The following is a 21,482-nucleotide window of genomic DNA, read 5'->3' as shown; positions in this document are numbered from 1 at the left end:
TTTGACATAAGAGGTTTATTTTTGATCTCTCGCTGCTCCCCACTCCCCTCCCCTGCCAGCCAGAGCCTGGGGGAGGAGGAGAAGTGAAAGAAAAAAAAAAAAAAAAAAAAAAAAAAGAAAAAAAGAAGAAGCAGAGAAAAAAAAAAAAAAAACGAAAAAAAAAAAACCCAACCCACTTTTGGATGCGATTTGAGGCCAATCAGGCGCCGGGAGCCCCGCCTGCCTCCAAGTGTCAACTCCAGCCTGTTACTCTCCCAGCATTAACCCCTTCGGCCCAGCCGCCGGGGCCTGATCCTGCCCAGGCGGGCAGCGGAGGGGCTGGGGGGGTGGCCCTGCCCCGGGGGCTGGGGCTTGGCACCCCGTTTCCCCCCCGCCTCCCCGCCATGGGAGGATTTGCCCCGGGGGGAGGTGTGGGGGTGATTCCTCTCCCATTTCCCCCAGCATCCCTTCACTGCTGGAAAGCACCAGGCCCTTGCCAGCTGGAGAGCATCTCATTTCAGCCTGCAAGGCTGAGGGTGCCCCGGGAGGTTTCGCCCCGCGGTTCCCATGTCCTTCGCTCAGCCAGGGACAAGAGAGGGCTTTGGGCCCCGGGGAAAGCTCCAACAGTGACACATGCAAGGAGGTTTCCATGCCCTGAACGAACAGCTGGGTCCACATGGGATTTCCTCCGGCTGGAATAAGGCAACGGGCTAAATCAGACTTGTGGAAAATACCTATGAGAATAAAACAATGCAGCCAGCTCCTCCTGTTGCCTGTTTTTTTTTTTTTTTTTGGGGGGTGTGTTGCGCTACTTCATTTAAAACCCACATCTCCCCTGTTCAGATCGAGTTTTTCTCCCCATCTGTATTCCCTTGCAGTGAGTGAAAATCCTACAGGATTATAAAAGTCTCAGGCTGTAAACCCAGGTAGCTGCTGTCCTGTGCTCAGCGGTGGCAAACGTCAGGAGACGGACAGAAACACGCTGTCCCTGGCTGGGAACCTGCTCAGCACCAGGGAACAAACAGCTGTAATGGAGAAAGGGAAATTAATCCTTATATATTACTCCTTCTTTCCTCTTAAGCCCTCCTTCCCCATTAGTTCATGAGATTCCTGGCCTCTGGAGCACCCTTTGTGCGGCACTGAGATATCCCAGGATGTCCCTGCCGCAGTCTGGGGGTGCTGGGTCCTATCCTGCTCCGTACCCTGATTTTCTAAACCTTTTACAGCGAGTAGCACATGCTCAGGACTGGGCTTGGGCTCCTTTAACCTTGCTGTGGATGCAAGCCCAAGGACCAGCTCCTCTACACTGTGGATTTTTTTTTTTCCCCCTTAGCCCAATCCTAAAAAGATCCCAGAGGGTAAAGCAGCACTTGGCACCTTGGGATTCTTGGGAAACCAGAGTCTGGACACGGCTGAGCAACGGGGCGCAGGGTTAAAGGCTGCTCTCCCTTTACTCGAGGATGTATTTACATCTGCTTCTCTATTCTTATCTCCACTTAAAAGCCACATCCCTACCTATATAGTAAACCCACAGCCCTGGCTCTAAATAGCAGCGCTGCCCTGGGGCCAAGGCTCTGATTACTTTGTCTTTTTAAAGTGTGGGTTTTGTGACCGTAGGAGGGGAGGAAATAATAATTTAAAAAAAAAAAAAAAGCAACCCCAGGCATGGTGTAGCTCGGGCTGGGGCATCTCTCCAGGGCTGCGTATCGAATGTGCTCCCTCGACACCCAGCGCCTTGGCCGCTCTCCTGCGGCAGCCGGCTCCAGCCGCAGCCCCCTCCTCTCCTGGCAGGGAGCTGAGCCTGCAGCTGGAGCAGCTTCTTCGTAGTGGCCAGGGTGGGTTTTCCTCCCTCTGGGCTGGGGAGAAAACACAGTTTGCATTTTAAAATCAGAAGGAAAGCGCAGAGGCAGGACCAGAAGCCAAAAGTGAGCCCTGACTCTGCCTCCTCCAACCCCAAAGCCCACGGAAGGTGCTTGCACAGGCGTGCGTCTCGCTGGGCTTCGCTTTGCCGTGAAGCACAGGAGGGTAGGCAAGGAGAGGTGGTGCCCCTGCTCTGAACTAGGACAGGTAAGGCTGCAGGCAACACAGGGCACGTCTCTCCAACAGGATGCAATTTATTCCCGGCTTTCCGCTTTCGGAGCTGGATCTTTGATCTCGGAGGACATGCTTGCATCTTAGCTTGAAGGCACCGCTGGTTTTCATTAGAGGCTCACTCTGCAAACGGTAGCTGGAATTTCTTGTGGCCGATACAAGCCTTGCCGGGCTCGTTATGAACCGGCTTGAAGGCACGCTGGGAGATAGCAAAACCTCACCTGGCTGCCCCTCTGTATCTCCTCCCAGCAGAGGATGAGGCACCCTAAGACTTTTCGGGGTTCCTGCTTCTTAATCCCTTGCAGGACACGCTGCCACCAAACCTTGCCTGCCGCTCGGGGCTGTGGCTCTCATTTCTATGGGGCTGTCTGAGCATGTGAAAGCCATTAACTCCCCAGTCACTGTGATTTAAAGACCCTTTTGATCAAACAGCTTGCAAACGTCTGCCCCGCTCCCCTCTGCGTGTCCCCAGCTCTGCAAAGGCAGGCAGCGGGCAGTTCCCACCCGCATCCTTCCTGGAGGGCAAAGCCCTGCGCTCCTGCCACCCAGCACCCAGCTCCCAGGGGAGTTTCGGCTGCCAGGATGAGGCCCACATTGCGTTCGCTGTTCTTGCTCTGTGGCAGCGAGATCTCCCCGTTTTGGGGGTCTCTGGGATGCTTTGCTGTGCCCTCCTCGCTCTGCAAACGGGATCGCATCCAAATTTGCAGTGCCAGACTGGTGTTTTCGGTATTCCCTTGTTTGCTTTGCCCTCAGCCCAGGGAAAACTTTTGGGAGAATTATCTGAGCTAGCAACAAAGCAGCTACAAGCTCAAAAAATATTACCACTAGATGTCAGTGCCGTCCCACGCTGCGTGGTGGGAAACCCTAAATCCATCCCTGCGAGTTTGCTGCCACGGAGCAGATCCTGCAGTAGCAAGAGGAGGGTGAAGGGGTCCTGCAGCCAGCACAAACCCCACCTGATGTCAAAAGAAGCCATTCCATTAGTTTTCCTTTTAAAATAAGCAGGTGGGAAGAAATGTCTCCCAGAAAAGCAGGTGGGCTTTAAATCAGGGCCCTGGCCTCGTCTCCTGCCAAGTTATCTTCAGTGAAACCATCTTAGTTGCAAAAGCTGGAAAGTGAGGTCGAGGGAAACGGTTGCTTGCCTTAGGTTTGCATGAGAAGGGGAGAGCTGGGCTTGATTCGGAGCGAGTGAGAACCAGCAGGTGAATTAAGTAGCAGAATGTGCCACCCTAAGTGGCAGAACAGATTTATAACCTGTAATCACTGCGCTGAACCCCCACTGCATGACCACAGCCACGAGAGGGCCCCCCTGCCTTACAAGTGGTGATTATTTAGCGTTTGGCACCTCAAACCCCTCCGTACCCCATCCAAAGCTGGTTTTGCCTTCCCCTTAGTGCTATATTTGACCCCCCCGGTGCAGCAGCCCGTCCCTGGAGACCGTACACCGACGGCGCGGGGGGTTCGGTGGCTGTCAGAGTGATGCTGGGGAAAACCGTAATTCCTACCAGGTCCCTTATATGGGGGGAAATCAGATTTTTAGGATTTAGGAAAGGGCAGGGACAGCCAGGCTGGGTCTTAGTTTATCAGCTGATGATGCCGCCCTGAAAGCTCTTGGTGCCGTAGACGCACCAAGCTGGGTACATCGAGAGCAAAGGGCCACGGTTGTGATTTGATTTGATTATTTGATTTGATCTGAAAGGATTCGACGTCTGATTTCTAAACCGTCTTAAGGCACCTCCATATTTATTCTCTATTTTTAAGTGCATTTTGATTTGTAATCCAATCCGTTGCGTTCAATTACATGTCATGCCTTGATTTGCAGAGACAAGACGGGGTCACCAGAGGGCAACCTTGCTTCAGGGTGGTTTTGGAGCTCCAGTTGGGTGCAGGTGTGGCTGTAAGGGAAGCAGGTTTATGGCTTTCCAAAAATCTAGGCCCAAATCCTATTTCCAGCACTGCAGCCTCCTCCCAGGCTTTGTGCTCCCTGGGGAGCTGCTTCTCCGCTTCCTGGCTGGGTTTTGAGGCTTGCAAGGTGTTCCGAGACCAGCGCATCAGCGAGAAGGGCCTCCAAGAGCCGCCTGGTCCTTCCCCAAGCCTCTTGCAAAGCTGCGTCCGACCTGGGGTTAAAAACCTCCAAATTTGACAGAGACCTCCAAGCCTGCCCTAGGCTTGCTTTCCCTAGGAACCAGCTAAAGAAATACAGCAAGTTATAATGAAAATACTCTTCTCTAGAAAAAAAACCCCAAACACATATGAATCCCACCCCCTCCCTATTCCTCTGTCGCATGGTTTATGGGCTGATGAAGATGAATGAACTCCATAATGGTTTGCCTGAGTGACGAGCATCCTCGGCAGCTGGCTTGTGAATCTCCATCACCCCAGGTTTATTCTAGATGTGCATAATTTTGACAACCTTTCAGGCTTAGCCAGACCTGCAGCTTCACCCTTTTGCAAGCCTGGTGCCTTTATGCATCTCTGGTTTACGTATTTCTAACATGAGCATGGCGTAAAGCTAATTAATCAAGGCTGGACCCTGTCTCAGGCAGGTGGGTACAATGTAGAGCTGTGTAGTCCCGGGTCATAAATCTTCAGGCTGAAGGGGTGTGTATAAATGATAAGAAACGTGGGATACTGGGTTTTGGAGATATGTGGGACCATCGTCTAGCTCCTCTAAATTCCCACTTACTGTTTTAAAACGTCCTGGAAAAACCTGTGTCTGTCTTCCTTTAAACAGGAGAGAGCCTTAAATACCAAGGGGGGTGAAGAGAGTGGGGAATTTTAGATGCTTCCTGCATATATGAACTGTCAGCAACCCCAGGACCTGCAATACTGGCTGGCAATCAGGCAAAACCAAGCTCTACGATTTTTTTCAGCGTACCTTTGTATTCCCCTATCGAAGCCTTGCCAGATGGCAGAGGTGACAATTATGTGTCGGGACCATACGAGAAGGCAGCAGAGATGCTCCTGCTCCAGGAGCAATGAGACAAGGCACAGGGATCCTTCCTCTGTGTCGCCTGTGCACGGGGGGAGCAGGCTGGTTTGACTTTTGTTGTGTTGCCCATAGACGTGCGCTTGAAGCCTTTTAAAGCATAGCTCCTCTTCTCTCACGGGGCAGGTAAAGTGCTGCTGCCATCCCTGCTGCATAGAAGAACTGCAAGGGCTGGATGGGAAACCCAAAGCAGAACATCCTGCCCATCTCCAGTCGCTATCATCCGAGCCAGAATAAATCTAAAGTCAGCATCTTCCTGGACCAAGGATGGGGCAGGTTTTAGGTTACAAAGACCTCCACGTGCTCAGGTTTCTTGTGTATCTCTCCTTCAATGACCCTATCTAGACCCAGCCAGATTTTTTTCTCCAAGCCTTTCTTTCCTGGAAAGCCGCCTAACAACTCGCTTTGACTCATCTTCAGTCCCTGGAGAGGATCCTCCTTCCTGCCCATGTGGTGGGGAGCTGGGAGAGCACAGCCTGAACTTTTGGGTGAGAGCCCAGGCCTCCGATCTGCCAACCTTTCAGCCGAAGACAAGTGAAGGGCTAGCGACGCAACGCCAGCTTTCCCCTGCCTACAACCTTTCCACTCTATCTTTGGCCTGGAGCTCTCAGATGGTCTATTCAAAACTATTTCTTTTGTGAAGTGGAACATCCAGGAGATACGTGAGGGGTTGTTTTTTTTTTTTTTTTCTTTTCTTTCGTTTCTAACTTCGCACCCTTGGCATCGCAACGATGATGTAAAAAAAAAGAAAGAAAATAACGTGTCGTCACTTCCCGGAGGCGCTTGAGATGAAGCAGGAGGAAGATGGGAGAAGGAGGGTCTACACTGCAGACCAGCTCACACTGATATTTCAAGATCAAACCTGGGTGGGATGGGTTTTACCTTAAAGTGGTTTCTAGGCAAAAATCAAAGTAGGAGCCGAATTTACCTTATATACCTTGATATACCTTATTATCCGTAGCTGTTCGGTGAGGTCCAAAGGCATCTTCCATCTCTGTTCCCTACTTACCATGTGCTCTCCTTTAGGTCACCTCTATCCAGCTCATTTCCGTTAAATCCAGGCAAACTACAGGGCATGAAGACCAGCCAGATTCAGCCCCAAACACCTGGAAAGACATGCAGAGTGAGACCAAGGTGTTATCTAGGGCCGGCTCCTTCCCGCAGCTATAAAGGGCTGCAGGGTGCAAGCAGCTGCCTGGAGGTCCCGAAAGAAGGGACCTGCCTGCTGTCTCCTGGCCCTGACCCTCCCCTGTCGTGGCTGATGGCTGTAATCTGTCCCTTCATGTTGGCAGGAGACATAACAGAGATATTCCCCTCTGCCCACCCTGGCTCGAGAGGGACGTGCCGTGGAGATAGAAGCGCCCCGAGCAGACACCACAAGCCTGGGACTGCTCAAGGGCTTTGTCTGGGTCCTCTCTAGTGACAGAGACTGGGAAAATCTCATCATGTCCTTGAGCTAGAGGAAAAATAAAACAAAAATATGCCTCCCTTCTTGCCTGGAGGGCGAGCCCTAGGGGCAATATATGCTCCACGTACTCAGCAGCTTTCCTGCTCACCGCGGGCTGGAAAATGAAGGCAGCAGACGATTTGGCTCGCAAACAAAGCTCTGTCTTTGGGTAGGTGATTCCCCTCTGTTCAAAGAGAGAGTGAGGACAGAGGAGGCTGTGAGAGAGCAGCCAGCTGATCTGCCTCTTCACTTCAACCCCAAAGATGCTGGCACACCGTTAACATCATGGGACAGAGCAAGCCCAGCTAAAACCCAGTGTCTGACGGGATGGAGCGGGTCTCAGCTCAGGCAGAGCCAAAACACTCACATTTTCTGCCTGCCTTTCCCCATCAGGAGGCAATCAGATGTTCTCCAGGCTGGAGGTAAAGTCCTGCCAGTTCGGTTTGACTCATCGTCTGCTGCTGGAGAAGATCGACCAGATGGAGGAGCTGGAGATCCCCGGGCAGCAATGACTAAGCCTGGCTTGATGACCACTGGGCTGGGGTACCTGGAGCCAAGGGGCTGTCACCTTTCTGCTCCCTTTCCCATCTGCTCCTCACCGGTATCTCTGCAGGGCAGAGACCCCCTGAGCTCCTTGCAGCTCAGCGTACATGCCAGCCTGTGAGGTCTTCTGCTGTGCCTTTCCCCAGAGCTGAACACCATCTCAGACACGGCCTGAGATGGTACAAGCGCTGCCGCCCGCCTGTCGTGCGTGAAGGGAACAAGAATTTACTGTCTTTAAACATGAAGCCACAAAGAGCAAACAGAGCGGAGAGGGGGGTGGGAAGGAGCACGACAGCCTCCCTGTCCCACTCAGGAACCTGGCACGGCTTCAAAAATCAGCTTCATTCCCAAAATGTCCCCAGGAGCCATGGGCTCAGCCCAGAGCTGGAGGCTGCTGCTGTGAGGTGGCACCTCTGGGACCGTGTGCCACCCTGGATGCTGCTATGTTCTCCGGGATAGACTCGTCCTGTTGAACGGGGCAGTGCCGTGGGAAGGAGAAGTTGCCTCCCGGCACCTCGAGATGCTCAAGGTTGTGTCCTCTTCCCCTTGCACCTCCACTCCCTGTGCTGCCCGTTTTCTCTCTGTGGTTCTATCAGCATCCCTGGACACATTGCACTTTGGCCAGCAGACAAAATCCCTGATTCACTGAGCCCAGCGCAGTCAGATGGTTTTTTTGGGTCACAAGTTCAGCTGCAAGGCACACGACCGAGCAAACCACAGCGCGGGGAAGCGCTGGCACCGAAACAAGCCGGGCTGCAGGCTGCGGGCTCTGCGTCTTAAGCAACAGCCTTGGCTTATATTTCATATATGCACAAATTCTTAAGCTGTGCTTGCAGCCTTTGTTGAGGCTTGAAATCACATCAAAACCAGCTTGTCTATGAGAAGGACTTAATTTTACCATTAAACCATCCTGGAGTGCTGGAAAGGAGCGTGGGCTGCGAGGACACGCAGGACTTGGGTGCCCAGTGGTAGCTTGCGAGCACTACGGAGACGTCCATCCTTCCATCTGGGGACAAACCCAGCTTGCGTGGAAACAGAACCGCTGCAGGAGAAAAAGACCCATTGGGCACCCCCTGTGCAGCCCATCCCGATGGCGGGGTGCTTATTCCTGGCAATAAATCTATTCCTCAGCCACAGATGGTTAGCGAGGGCTCTTCATCACTCTCCTTTTAGCTGTCCTGCTCCAAAAATATCCCACCCGTGATGAGATCTTTCTACCTCCCAATAGCATCAGCTGCCCCAGCATCCTCCCTGGTCCCAAACACAGTTCTGACGATCACTTCTTTTGGCGGGCATGGGGAGATCCCCGTATACTCCATATAGTGTGTCCCGGGGTCTCAGAGGAGAGGACGTTATGGGTATTAACACTTGCCGAGTGCTCCCTTTGGTGGCCCTGGGGGTGCAGGGAGGCTGAGGTCTTTCTCAGAAGTGGGAATCGCCCCTTTGCCCCTTGGTTGGAGCCACTGAACGGGGCTGGGGTAGGGTAGCGAGGGATGCACCGAAAGCTGGGGAGAAGAGCACCGGGCTACCCCTGGGCTGGAGGCACACGGGGTGATGTTTCGCTGGGGTGGCAGCTCTGAAGGTAGCACCCTCGCTGCACGGAGGGACACAGCCCGGCGCTCAGCGCTAGGCTCACCTGGGCTGGGAAAATCAGAGGAACACCTTCCCGAACAAGTCTGAGAGCCAGACCCTGCTGCCAAACAGCAGGTTCCCCCGCTCTGCTGAACTCTCCTAAATACCAGCGCGGGGCAGAGGACTTTTCATCTTCACCGCACACCCCTGCCCCAACCAGACCCCCCCCGGGGGACCGCAGAGCTTCATCCTCCCACTTCGCTTCCCGTGGAGCGGCAGGAGGGAGCCCGGCAGAGGGGAGCATCCCCGGGGGGCTGCAGGCTCGCCGTCTCCGCTGCCAGAACGCATACGGAGAGGGTCCCCCCAACACATCCCGTACCCCCCCCCCCCTCCCCGCCCCGCACCGCCCCGGGGAGGCGGCGGCAGCCCCGGGCGGAGCACGGCTCTCCCGGCCCCGCTCCTCCGCCGGCCCCGCACCGGAGTGGCTGCGGCGGGGCCAAGCCGCGCCCCGCTTCCCCCCTCCCCGGTCCCGCCGTATATAAACCCGATGCGCCCCATAAGGCAGGTAGCGGCGGGGCAGGCGGCTCGCACGGCCGCTCCGCTCCCCTCCAGCCTCCGCCGAGTTTGGGGAAGAGGAGGAGGAGGAGGAGGGAGGGAGGGAGGGAGGAAGGAAGAAAGGAAGGGGGGGGCCGGGTCCCGCTTTCTCCCCGCCTCCCCCAAACCCCGATGCCGCCGGCGTGAGCCCCGCCGGGACGATGCTGCCGCTGCTGCCGCTGCTGCTGCTGGGCGCCCCGGGGCTGAGCCTGCCCTCGGGGGGTCCCCCGGCCGACACCGAGGTGGTCACCCCCCTCCGCCTGGACCCCGACATCAACGGGCGGCCTTACTTCAGGCGGGGGCCCGCCGAGCCCCCCCGGGGAGGGCAAGCGGTGGTTTTCCAGCTCTCGGCTTTCGGGGAGGATTTCTACCTCCACCTCTCCCCCGACGCCCACTTCATCGCGCCCGCCTTCGCCGCCCACTACCTGGGGGTCGAGCCCGGCGCCGCCCGCCCCCTCCCCGGCCTCCGGCACTGCTTTTATTCGGGGGATGTCAACGCCGACCGGGAATCTTTCGCCGCCCTCAGCCTTTGCGGGGGGCTCCGGGGGGCTTTCGGCTACCGGGGAGCCGAGTACCTCATCAGCCCGCTGGCGGGGGCGGCGGCCGGCGGAGCCCACCGCCTGCAGCGCCGCAGCCCCGGCCGCCCCGTCGGGGCCGGAGCCTCCCGCTGTGCCGTGGGCTCCGGGCTCACCCCCGGGGTGCTGCAGGCGCTGGACAAGTACCGGGGGCGCGCGGGGGGGAAAGGGGGTCGGGCCAAGCGCTTCGCCTCGGTCCCCCGTTACGTGGAGACCTTGGTGGTGGCCGACGAGTCGATGGTGAAGTTCCACGGGGATGACCTCCAGCACTACCTGCTCACCCTGATGGCCACGGCCGCCCGCCTCTACAAGCACCCCAGCATCCGTAACCCCATCCAGATCTCCGTGGTCAAGTTCCTCCTCATCGGGCAGGACGACAAGGGGCCCAAGGTGACCGGCAACGCCGCCCTCACCCTCCGCAACTTCTGCGCCTGGCAGAAGAAGTGGAACAAGGTCAGCGACAAGCACCCCGAGTATTGGGACACCGCCATCCTCTTCACCAAGCAGGTGGGTGCAGGGGGGATGACCCAGAGGGGCTGTCCCCAATGTCAAGGAGCCCTGCACCACGCTAAGGCCTCCCGCCACCTGCACCTCACCTCTGGTGCACGCTGGAGGAGGTTGCACTTGGGGCCGATTCCCCTTTCCCAAGGGACCCTCCACCCTCAGAAACCGGGGCGGGGGGAGCAGAGGTGCGGAGCAAGCCTCCTTGAGCCAGCCCTTGCTGTCCTCTGGGCAGGTTTTGGCCAGCAGCCTGCAAAAAGCCCTGCCAGGGGGTGAGCAAGGCCAGGAGGTGTGCGAAGGCAGGTTGTCCCCACGGGCAAAACCTGCTGCTCCATCCCCTGCCTGCTGGCAGGAGCCTCGGCAGCCAGCGCCTGGTGGCTCTGGTGCACAGCGTCTGCCACCCCAAAACGCGGGGTCCGAGCCCAGAAGAGGAGGAGTGCGGTCCCGCTTCCCCCTCCCCAGCTGGGAAGAGCTTGCGGTGCCACCTGCCAAGAAAAAAACCCTCTCCCCTCTTCCTCTGACTCATGGTCCTCCTGAGGACCTCTGCACGCTGGCTGCTCCGCGTGGACCCAGTTCAGGGCTGGAAGAAAAGTACCAGAGATACAGCCAGCACTTGCAGCCCTTGAGGGGGGGAGGCCAGAGTCTCCCCCACCGCTGCCGTGAGCTGGCCGCAGCCCTGCGGTGGGAGAGGGGCTTTGCCGAACTGCCTTTTGCTCGCCTTTGGCTCTGCGGGGTGATGGCTGCGCCGGGATGAGCTCTCCATCCTCCCATCCTGATAAACTGGGTGACACCGAAGCGGTGACACCGCTGCCAGAGCCTCCCCCGCAAATGCTGTCACTGCTGTCGCCCCCAAATGCTCCTCCTCTTCCCCGGGGTCCTGTCTCAGCGTTGACATCGGTGCGGTGCCTGGCTGGGGTGTTACAGCCCGCACCCCCAGATTGCGAACGGGAGGGGAAAAGGACGAGCCCAGCTTGAAGGGGACCGTCACGTTTTACCAACTTGTGTTTTCTCCTTCCCCCATCCCTGCCCAGATGTCTTTGGATTAGGGATGGGTCGGGAACTCCCCTCAACAGCCGGGAGACCATTCCCAAAACGTCCTTCCAGGTCAAGCACTCATGGGTGGGAAGGATATAGCATCCAGCTCGGTTCAGCTGCCCTTAGCCCGGGGTCAGCGCTGGCTGATGATGGCCCGGAACAGGAACGATGCTGTGCAGGACGTGTGAGACCTCGTCCTGCCCATCCTCCTTGTCCCTCCCCGTCCCAGGCAGGGGCCGTGTCCTCCGGCCGGCTGTAAATCCTGCTGGAGCACAGGCAGGGTTGAACCCCAGCCTGCTGGAGCAGCTCCTGCCTGCGCGGGGCGGCTGCAAAGAGGAGGAAGCCTGCTGACACTCCTGCGGGGACGAGCCAGCTCCATCTCTGGTGGAAACCCGGTGAGGTCACCGGAGCCGCACGTGGGATGGATTCGGTCCCAGCGATTTGAAAGCTGCGGATCACGGCAGGGCTGCATTTTTTATACATTGCTAAACCATCCATTCCTGAAATCCCAAAGCAAGCTTGGTGCAAAGGCACACGATCGAGGAGACATCTGCCTTCCTTGAGCGCATCCATCTGTGGTCCCCTGATACCCCGGAGCTTATCTCCCTGCCAAAAAGCTGTTACACAAGCTCCCGACTTAAATTTCATCTCAAGCCTGGTTGATAGGCAGTTTCCAGTTGTGTCAATGAGTTGCTGATGAATGGGGCTGTCCTCTCCCGCTCGGCTTTGCTCCCTCCCGAAGTCGGTCGTGCTGGATTGCGGATTTGCCTTTGGGGAGCTCGGTCCCGCTCCACCGGTGGGTGCAGATCTGCCAGCAGCCACAGCCGTGGGACCTTCACCTTTCTACCTGAGCCGGTGCTTGTTGGAGGGTCCTGCAGAGCATCCAGCCTTCAGCCACACTCCTGCCTCTTGGAAACAGCATCATACACCATGGCAAAGGGCTCGGCCGTGCTTCCCATCCACCCTGAACCTTGACGTCCCACCAGCAAAGGTTTGCTGAACGTCTTTGGCCCGCTGTAAAACCAAAGGAACATCTCACCGAGGAACATCTGGCTGTAGCCTAGCGTTGCAGCAGATGTCACGGGGGAATTTGGAAACCGACGCTCTGTAGCTCAAGGCTCAGGTTTTCGGGCTTGCTTTGGACACACATGGGAAGCCTCCACGGTTGGGAGAGTGTGTATGACTTGGCCTCTGAGTAGGCAAATCAATGCAATAGCCACGAGGATCCTCCCCAGCTGACCTGCAGACCATCTCGAGAAGTTCACAAGGGGATGAAGAAGTGCCCAGAGATGAAGGGCAGGCTGGCAGGAGAGCCCTGATGGTGCATCAAGCAGGTTGCTTGCAGCCCCTCGGCATGGTGCGAGCGGCACCGCGTGTCCCCCCTGTATTTGGGCTGGCAGCGGGGGATATCGGTGACGGTGAGCACACCATGCAAAGGCGCAGCTGGCCCTTTGCATGCCGCTTTCCCACCTTAAACCTCTTGCATTTCTCTCTCTTCCCCTCCGTAGCTCCATCCTTGCGCCGCCGCTTGCATTGCCTCCCCTCCTGAGCAGGCTGGACCCCTGGCAAAGCTGGAGGAGGTGTCTTGGGGGGGGTCAGGACCCCTCATTAGAGCCCAGGGATGCTGCCCAGCCTTTCAAAGCGGGCTGCCCCTAGCAGGCTGTGGCTGGGGGGTTAGGGAAAACCCCGGTAAGAGCTGCTCGTTCATGTATCCCCGCAGCCGGCAGGCGAGGTTCAGAGCAAGAATTGGGTCAGTGTGTCAGTGCAGGTGCTGGGCCGGGAGCCAAAAGCTCGCCGCGCCAGCGAGGAAACGGCAACTCTTCAAAGAGTGGCGAGCGGGGAGCCGCAAGCGGCTGCCTCTTCCCCGTGATGCTGTGTGTCGTGTCCCCCGCGCCCCACCTTCACCCCCAAACCCCCAGAGCCGGGACTGCCACAGGGGAGAGCATGGGCAGGGGGGCTTGGGCAAGCTGCATGCCCGGGTTAGCTCAGCGTGGCGATGACACTGGCTCTGGGTGGCATTTTGGGACAGGGGACCCTGTGCCGGGGCTTGCCAGCCCCAGTTAGTCACCCTGCGCTCACCCTGCCACCGGGGATTGCGGGGTTGCCACCTCCTTGTCCCTGCCAGCATCGACGCACGGTGGGATCGGGGATGTGGCAGGGTCCCAGCCGACAAGGAAAACTGTTGCGGAGCAGAGAGCTGAACCCGGTTGCATGACGGGTTTTCCACCAGCCGCGGTAGCCGGCCCAGACCCAGGCGTTTCTCTGCCTCGCCTCTCCAGAGATCACGGTCTGGTCTGTGCTTCCAGACTTCGTAGCCACAGGTCTCCTGTTAAAACCATCTCAGCCCTGGCCAGGGCTCTCTGAAGTTGTCGGGACTGATATTTACCCACGGCTGAACCTGCCTGCGCGGGAATGCCTTCAGCTTGGAAACCTCGCTGGAAACGTTGGCAAAGCCGCTCACGCGAGACTTCAAGCAACCCAGGCGCCTTGGCTGGGCGAGCGCTGAGCATGAATCACGCTTATTTATAGCACGGGAGCACCCGGCGAGTCCCTTACGTTTTCTTTTTATGTGGAAAGCTGCTCCCTGCGTGGCCTCCCCTGCAGCTCCCAGCCCGGCTGGGATGGCACCGAGGGACGGGGACGATACTCCAGCCCTCCCAAGCCCCCGAGAGACCCCAGCAGGGGAAGGAAGGGGGCATTCGAGGACAAGGCTATTGCTAGGCTGCAGCGGCAGTGCATCTTCAAACAGGGACTTTTTATTTGCACTAGTGCCTTTGGATCCCGAAGAAGGGCAGATCCACCTACGAAGGGACCCTTCCCGTCCCGTGTCCCAGCTGCATCTACGTGGGGTCAGGCAGTCCTTGTGTTGGAAGGCTGGGCTGGTTCCTTTTTCAATCTGGGCTTGGTTGCTCCTCGAGGGACGGCTGTAAAGTGTCTTGGAGAGACAGGAGCACTTCCCTTAACCTTGGGAACCTCTGGAGCTGGTCCAGGGGCTTCTTGTTCCTAGGAAGAAGTTGAGAAATGAGGCTGAGAATCAAGAAATGAGGCCAGGTGCCTTCTCGTCCACCCGCCTGGGTCTGGTCCTTGAGCTCGCGCTGAAGAACAGAGCCAGGCTGACTCCTCTGTGCCGAAACCGGCTCCACCCTGGCCGGAGGAGCCGCTCGGGTGGGAAGGGCTGTCGCTGGAGGCACGGGAGGATGCTATGCACAAAAAGCATCCCCGGTGCCAGGGTTAAATGCAAACACATTGTTGCAGCCTGGTCCGGGTCAGGGTGAGGTTTCCTGCCTCCGCAGCCTGGTGCGGTGCCCGTCCCTTTGGGCTGCCTCCCCCCAGCAGCCTGGGATCAGCTCCCCGTGGGGTACCGGGCATGGGGTGGGGATGGGGAACCGTGGTGCCCGTGCTGGCCCTGGGACTAACGCCTTCCCCCCGTGCCTTGCAGGACCTGTGCGGTGCCACCACCTGCGACACGCTGGGGATGGCGGACGTGGGCACCATGTGCGACCCCAAGCGCAGCTGCTCCGTCATCGAGGACGACGGGCTGCCCTCGGCTTTCACCACCGCCCACGAGCTGGGTAAGGCTCCCCGCTCTCCCCGTCCTCTTGGGAAGAACGCCAGGAGCCGGCGAGGTTCAAAATAACCCTAATTCCAGCCTCCGGAAGATCAGACAATAACCGGTATCCCGTGATGGGGAAACTCCACCTCAGGGCACGAGACCCCCCCCCGAGCTGGGTGGGAAAGAGCTGCTGAGAAAGCAAAAGGATTTGCTGTTGTGGTTGCTACCTCAGCTGGGTTTCCAGGATTCGGGAGTCCTGAAATAACAGGCGGAGGGCACACTTACCTCTGGAGACACTTGCGGTGCACGGCAGGATGAGGAGGAGGAGGAGGGAGGAGGGTTGAATCTCCTTCTCTTTGCAACTTTCTTTGTCCTTCCTTTCCCCTGATGGCTGTGCACGAAGCGGCCGGGACAGCGTGCCAGAAAGCACGCTGGCTTGGGGATGCCACTGGCAGGGTAGCTCGTGTGTGCTGGTCCTGCAAGCTGCCGGCATCTGCGTACGGTCCGAGCCGGGGCGTGTGCCAGCATTGTCCTTCCCCGGGTGTCTCCTGGCCCGTACACAGAATTTGCAATCCCTGCAAGGGTCTGCCCCACTCCGTGCCTCAGTTTCCCCCATTGCAAGAAGCTGTGGGGGCCCTAATCTGCGTGCCAAGTGGGGTCAATCATGCTGCTCCCCCTTATCTCCCCTCCCAGGCCACGTCTTCAACATGCCCCACGACAACGTGAAGGCCTGCGAGGAGGTCTTCGGCCGGCTGAAGACCAACCACATGATGTCCCCCACCCTCATCCAGATCGACCGTGCCAACCCCTGGTCAGCCTGCAGCGCTGCCATCATCACCGACTTCCTCGACAGCGGCCACGGTGAGCCCTCCTGTGCCCCTCGCCCTCTTACCTGTGTCCCTGTCCCGTCGGAGCAGGATCCGTCCCTGGGGCTGGTTACCGGGAGAGGTTGACGGGCTGTAGAGCAACTCTTCTCCCTCCTCTGCAAACAAAGTTAGAAGGAAGCGGGGAGTTTGGCAGTGTCTCTGCATCAGCTGGGCTTCCTCAGTGCCGGGGTGTCCCCAGCAGTGACATCTGCCCCGAGGCTGCTGGCATGGCTCTACCCAGTGTCACCAAGAGATGGAGTCACTTGGGTCTGGGAGGCAGCTGACCTCGAGGGCATCCCTGGGGTAGCACCCGGTGCCGCTGGCGGCGTGCGGCTGGGGTAGCTTTGGCCAAACTACCGGCCAAATCCTCACCTCCCCGCAGCGATGCTCTCCCGCCCCACACTGGTCCATACAACCCCCCGAGGACCCGGTAGATGCCCCCCATCTCCGCTCCTGCAGGAGATTGCTTGCTGGACCAGCCTGCCAAACCCATCCCGCTGCCCGAAGACCTGCCGGGGACGAGCTACAGCCTGAACCAGCAGTGCGAGCTGGCCTTCGGCGTGGGCTCCAAGCCCTGCCCGTACATGCAGTACTGTGCCAAGCTCTGGTGCACGGGCAAGGCCCGCGGGCAGATCGTCTGCCAGACCCGTCACTTCCCCTGGGCGGACGGCACCGGCTGCGGCGAGGGGCGTTTCTGCCTGAAGGGAGCCTGCGTTGAGAGGCATAACATCAGTAAGTACAGGGTGAGTACCTGCGCCGTGAGCCCCAAAACATCCCGTGGGGTTGCCCCGAGTTTTTGCATGGGTGCTGGCTGGGCAGTGCCCCGCCTCCTGGCTGGGGACCCAGCAGGGGACACCGATGTGAAAAGAGCTGGAGGTGCCTTGGGTACTGCATATTTCTCAAGGAGGGATGCTGCTGCTCTGCTCCGTCCAGCCCCGGGCAGGTTTGGGGGCAGAAGGCAGAGGTTTTGCTTGCCAAGGGATGACTCCGAGTCCAGAGAGCCCCTGCTTGGGACGGAGCCAGCGGCGAAGGGGACGCGGCATCTCACCCTGCCCCATCCCCGCAGGTGGACGGCGGCTGGGCGAAGTGGGCGCCCTACGGGCAGTGCTCGCGGACGTGTGGCGGTGGGGTGCAGCTGGCCAAGCGGGAGTGCACCAACCCGGTGCCTGCCAACGGGGGCTCCTACTGCGAGGGCGTCCGCGTCAAGTACCGCTCCTGCAACCTGGACCCCTGCTCCGCTGCAGGTAAGGGGCTGGAGCTCAGCTTGCTCGTGGTTGTGTGCATGACATGTAACAACCCCGTAAAACCGGCGCTGGAGGTCCAGGCTGGTCCCCAATCCCATGCACATCCCCGTTTTTTCCAGTGCCGGGGAAGAGCTTCCGCGAGGAGCAGTGTGAGGCTTTCAATGGCTACAGCCACAGCACCAACCGCCTCACCGCCTCCGTTTCCTGGGTCCCCAAATACTCCGGCGTCTCTCCCCGGGATAAATGCAAGCTCATCTGCCGGGCTAACGGCACTGGCTACTTCTACGTGCTGGCACCCAAGGTTGGTGAGGGACCCCCAGGGTCAGCGTCTGGGCTGTAGGATGACTCCGGCGTGCCTGGAGATGAACGAATTTTCCTTGCCCGGTGGGCAGCTGGTGTTAGATGAGGTGATGGAGGAGGGGAATCCACCGGGCTGGTATGAATCAGCATGTACATGTCAGCTTATTTATTCCAGGGCTGGAGTTGGTCTGTGGAGGGTCTTCCTCTGGGTTTGTAAAGGTGTCTCTGGGACATGCCCGTAGTCCTGAAATCGAGGATGGTAATTAGGACGCTGGGGAAGCGATGCATGTGCTGGACAGGGCAGGGGCCAGACATGGGACTGAGCAGGGTGGTGTTAGCTGTCTCCCCGATGCAGCCTGCTCCCTCTTCCACCGATGCAACAGAAAGGGCAAAAAATTCTGTAGATGCAGCAGAAACGGGATATAGTCCCACCCGGCTCTTCTCAGAGACCCTACAAATCCCGACTGCAAAGCAGGGGATGAGCAGAGGGCGACACAGTGCCTGCTAGCATCTCCTCGGGACCTGTTGGATGGGTTTGGGTAGCCCTGGGTTGGATGGCCACAGTCAGGGGTGTTTGTGGGGTGGCCCAGGGAAATGCAGCGGCTTGTTTTGCTCACCCTCGTGCAGGTTGTGGATGGCACCCCTTGCTCCCCCGACTCCACCTCGGTCTGCGTCCAGGGCAAATGCATCAAAGCGGGCTGTGACGGGAAGCTGGGCTCCAAGAAGAAGTTCGACAAATGCAGCGTCTGTGGAGGAGACAACAAGAGCTGCAAGAAGGTCTCAGGCTTGTTCACCAAACCCATGTAAGTGTTAGGTGACCGCACGCGCTTTCCCCTCTCCCAGCTCTGCGCTTTGGAGTGGGTGCAGGAAGGTGGCGGAGATGGTGATGGGGACTAAGTCCACCCTGAGCAAACTCTCCTGGTGCTCGTGTACATCCCTGCACGGAGACCTGGGCTGGCTCTGAAGGAGAAGCAGGCCACATTTAACGTGCTATGGGCTTCTGCTGATGGAGTTATGTCCAGTACACCTGTACTGTTGAGCCAGAGGAGCTGAAGCATCTTCTCACATCTGGGTGACCTCAGCCTAGACAAAACTCAGCACAGGGAGGAGATTCAAAATTATCTTCATGGGAAGGAGGAGATAACCGTAGGGGTAGGAAGATCTCAGGGCTGTAGCTGCAGAGCTTTGAGCTGAGGCCATGTTGTAGCGGGATGTCCCCTGCCTGACGGCCTGCCCTGCCTGCTCTTCTCTTCCAGGCACGGCTACAACTTTGTGGTGGTCATCCCCGCGGGCGCCTCCAACATCGACATCAGGCAGCGGGGCTACAAAGGGCTGATCAGCGACGACAACTACTTGGCGCTGAAGAACGGGCAGGGCAAGTACCTGCTGAACGGCCACTTCATCGTCTCGGCCGTGGAGAGGGACCTGATGGTGAAGGGCAGCGTCCTGCGGTACAGCGGCACCGGCACTGCCGTTGAGAGCCTCCAAGCCTTCAAGCCCATCCAGGAACCCCTGACTTTGGAGGTGCTCTCCGTGGGGAAGATGACCCCTCCTCGGGTACGCTACTCCTTCTACCTCCCCAAGGAGAGCAAGGAGGACAAGTCCTCCTACAAGAAGGAGGGCAAGACCCCACCGGACCTCAACAACAGCGTCCTCAGCCTGTCCAACCGCTTGGATGGTGGGAGACCGAACTACAAGCGTCCCTCCTACAAGTGGGCAGCGGGCGGCTGGGAGGCTTGCTCCGTCACCTGTGGCGATGGGTTGCAGAAGCGTTCGGTGGCTTGTCGTGACTCCTACGGTCAACCGGCTGCCGAGTGCGACGTGGCACAGCGGCCGGCCGATGTCCGGCTGTGCGGGGAGCCCTGCCCGGCGTGGGAAGCTGGACCTTGGTCTCCCTGCTCCAAGAGCTGCGGTCGGGGTTTCAAGAGACGGGCGCTGAAGTGCTTGGTCCCAACCGGGCGCCTGCTGCCCCGGGAGAGCTGCAATTTTCGGAGGAAGCCGCAGGAGCTGGATTTTTGCACCTTGAGGCCGTGCTGAGCGGGTCAAGGGGTGTCTGTGAGGAAGGGCATGGTGTTCCTCTGGCTGGGTGCAGCCAAGCAGCAGCCAGGGCTTGGGAGAGGGGGAGATGTCCATAGCACATATCAAACGGGGAAAAAAAAAAAAAAAAAAGAAAAAAATGGGGGAAAAAAAGGGACCTGGGTGTGGGGACAGAGCACGCACATCCCACGCGCCTGGGAGAGAGGGATTTTACCGACCAGGTCACTTGGAGACAGAGCGGGAACGAACATCTACCTCGAAGCCGCCGAACGACGCGGAAACCCACCGGCGGAGGCTGGGAGTCGGGCGGGGATGGATGGAAACGAGGGGGAATGCTGCCCGGGATGGAGCCGAGGACAGGCAGGGCCATGTCCCTAAATTGCACAGTCGAAGTCTCCCCCGTCTTCCCAGGGCCAAGCCTACCTCCCCCCTCCCCGGACTCCCCCAACACTTGTGCTAAATGGGACCAAAAGGATTTACCAATGCAACGATGGCAAATTATACTGTCCAACCACCGGCGTGACGAGGTGTCGGGCCTGATGCCTCCGGGGCTCACTGGCAATGACTTTGCAGCCTGGGTGGTCCAGAGAGCCCCAGCAGCATTGCCAGATCAGGCTGGAAGGTGGTGGCTTTATTTTCGTTTTCTCCTCGTGTTTATGACCTGACCAGTATAGATTTTATGGTGCTTAACTCTGTATTTTTTTTTTTTTTTAACCTCCTTCCTCCCCCCCCCTCCGCCCCGCCCCGATGGATGTAAACCTTGCGTAGTGGGGACGGCGTTATTCCCAGCGGGCTCTCTCACCTGGCTGAGGTTTTCCTATGGTGCTTTGGGACGGGGCTGTGTCAGCATCCAGCGCGTGGCTGGATGCTCCGTTACGCCCCGGTCCAGGGCAGGTCGTAAACCGCCCGCCTAAAGTTTTTCAGGGCTAAAAAAAATGGACCTGAGATTTGAGCTGTCGTTCCAAAAAAGACAACAAGCAACTGTACTGTAGTACCCCGGCACGGTGCTATATGGGGTCGGACGCAGCCCCGCGAGTCGCCAGTACTTGACTCCGCTCTGGAAATGGTGCTCGCTGCTTAATGGGACCAGTACGCTCTGCCCCGACATCCCACCGCCCTCTGCCCTCCAACCTTTGGGCCAGGTTGGGCTATTTTTCCTCTGCATTAAGCCCCCCCCAGAGATATCCTAAGCTGAACTTTAGCAGAGCTGGTGGAGGTGGGGTGACATCCCCGGCATCGCTTTTGAGCTGCAGGAGCGGAAGATAAATTCGGGTCTTGGGTTTTTTCCTGGGGGAAAGGGGCTCAGCGGGGTTCGGGCGTGCGGGGAAAGAGGGGGCATCGAACCTCTTGCTGCTGCAGAGCACCCACAACCAGCTTCCCCCTCCAGGGCTTTGTGCAAGGCTTTATTCGGTACCTCTGATGGTTATGGAGCATCGTGCCCGTTGTGGTCGGAGGCTGTCTTACCTCACACGCCGCCCTCTTCCCCGGGACCCTTTAACGCATTATTTAGGTCTCTTGCTCAGATCCTACCATCAGGGAGCATTTCGTGTTCTGCCTTTCCACTGATGAAGGTGCCTCTTAATCAATTAGCTGGGACTGCGAGCAAGCCAGAGTCTCTGGGTCGAGCTGTGCCGTTACTGGGATCAGCAGAAAGGGACTATAGGGATGACACGCAGATTATGGGCAGGGAGAAGACGCTGTCTCAGCTACTGGAAGCTTGGAGCCTACCTTGCTCGCTCGGTCCCATGCAGATATAGCGTGGAAATTCCTTGTGCCCATTGCTCCAAAAGGTCTCCAGCTGTGGGCAAGGCGAGAAAGATCGCAAGAACGAGGACAGCGGTAGCACAAGGGTTTCCTTGCTAGACCTTTCCACCAGCTTAGCAAACTCCTCGTGACAATGTTTGTGGACCCACCCTCCCTGGATTTATGTACTGCCTTTTTGAACACAATAATATTTTGGGTCTCCACGCTGCTCGACAGAGCCAGGAGCAGATGTTGTGGTTGCTCTGCACAGCAGGGGACGGGATTTAATGTTCTAGGAAATCCCTTCCAGGTCTCCATTCCCATGAACGTATCATCCATTTTTGGAGGGTTTTCCTGAGTAGCTGAGCCCGCCGTGCTTTCGTTCGGGGACAGAGCTCTGAGGAGCTGCCCTT

At 58.1% G+C, this 21,482-nt stretch overlaps 1 protein-coding gene across 1 annotated transcript; it reads left to right on the top strand.

The window, feature by feature from the left end:
- Positions 1-9,376: 9,376 nt before the first annotated feature.
- On the top strand, positions 9,377-19,400 carry ADAMTS15 (ADAM metallopeptidase with thrombospondin type 1 motif 15). Its single transcript, XM_075521046.1, has 8 exons — positions 9,377-10,297; positions 14,766-14,898; positions 15,573-15,740; positions 16,205-16,488; positions 16,812-16,989; positions 17,109-17,290; positions 17,917-18,092; positions 18,546-19,400. The coding sequence occupies exons 1-8, from the start codon at positions 9,377-9,379 to the stop codon at positions 19,324-19,326; spliced, it is 2,823 nt and encodes a 940-aa protein (XP_075377161.1). The 3' UTR covers positions 19,327-19,400.
- Positions 19,401-21,482: the final 2,082 nt, after the last annotated feature.

This window comes from Mycteria americana, chromosome 19 (assembly GCF_035582795.1).
Source record: "Mycteria americana isolate JAX WOST 10 ecotype Jacksonville Zoo and Gardens chromosome 19, USCA_MyAme_1.0, whole genome shotgun sequence".
NCBI classification, from domain to species: domain Eukaryota; kingdom Metazoa; phylum Chordata; class Aves; order Ciconiiformes; family Ciconiidae; genus Mycteria; species Mycteria americana.
Note: the sequence above shows the minus strand (reverse complement) of the source record. Positions and strands in the feature narration are given on the sequence as shown.

What these genes read in the sequence shown, in the direction of transcription:
- ADAMTS15 (XM_075521046.1), top strand. Translation starts at nt 9,377, where the DNA reads ATGCTGCCGCTGCTGCCGCTGCTGCTGCTGGGCGCCCCGGGGCTGAGC. An exon ending in CCATCCTCTTCACCAAGCAG is followed by an intron (nt 10,298 to 14,765) that starts GTGGGTGCAGGG and finishes CGTGCCTTGCAG; the next exon opens with GACCTGTGCGGTGCCACCAC. An exon ending in GGCTTGTTCACCAAACCCAT is followed by an intron (nt 18,093 to 18,545) that starts GTAAGTGTTAGG and finishes CTTCTCTTCCAG; the next exon opens with GCACGGCTACAACTTTGTGG.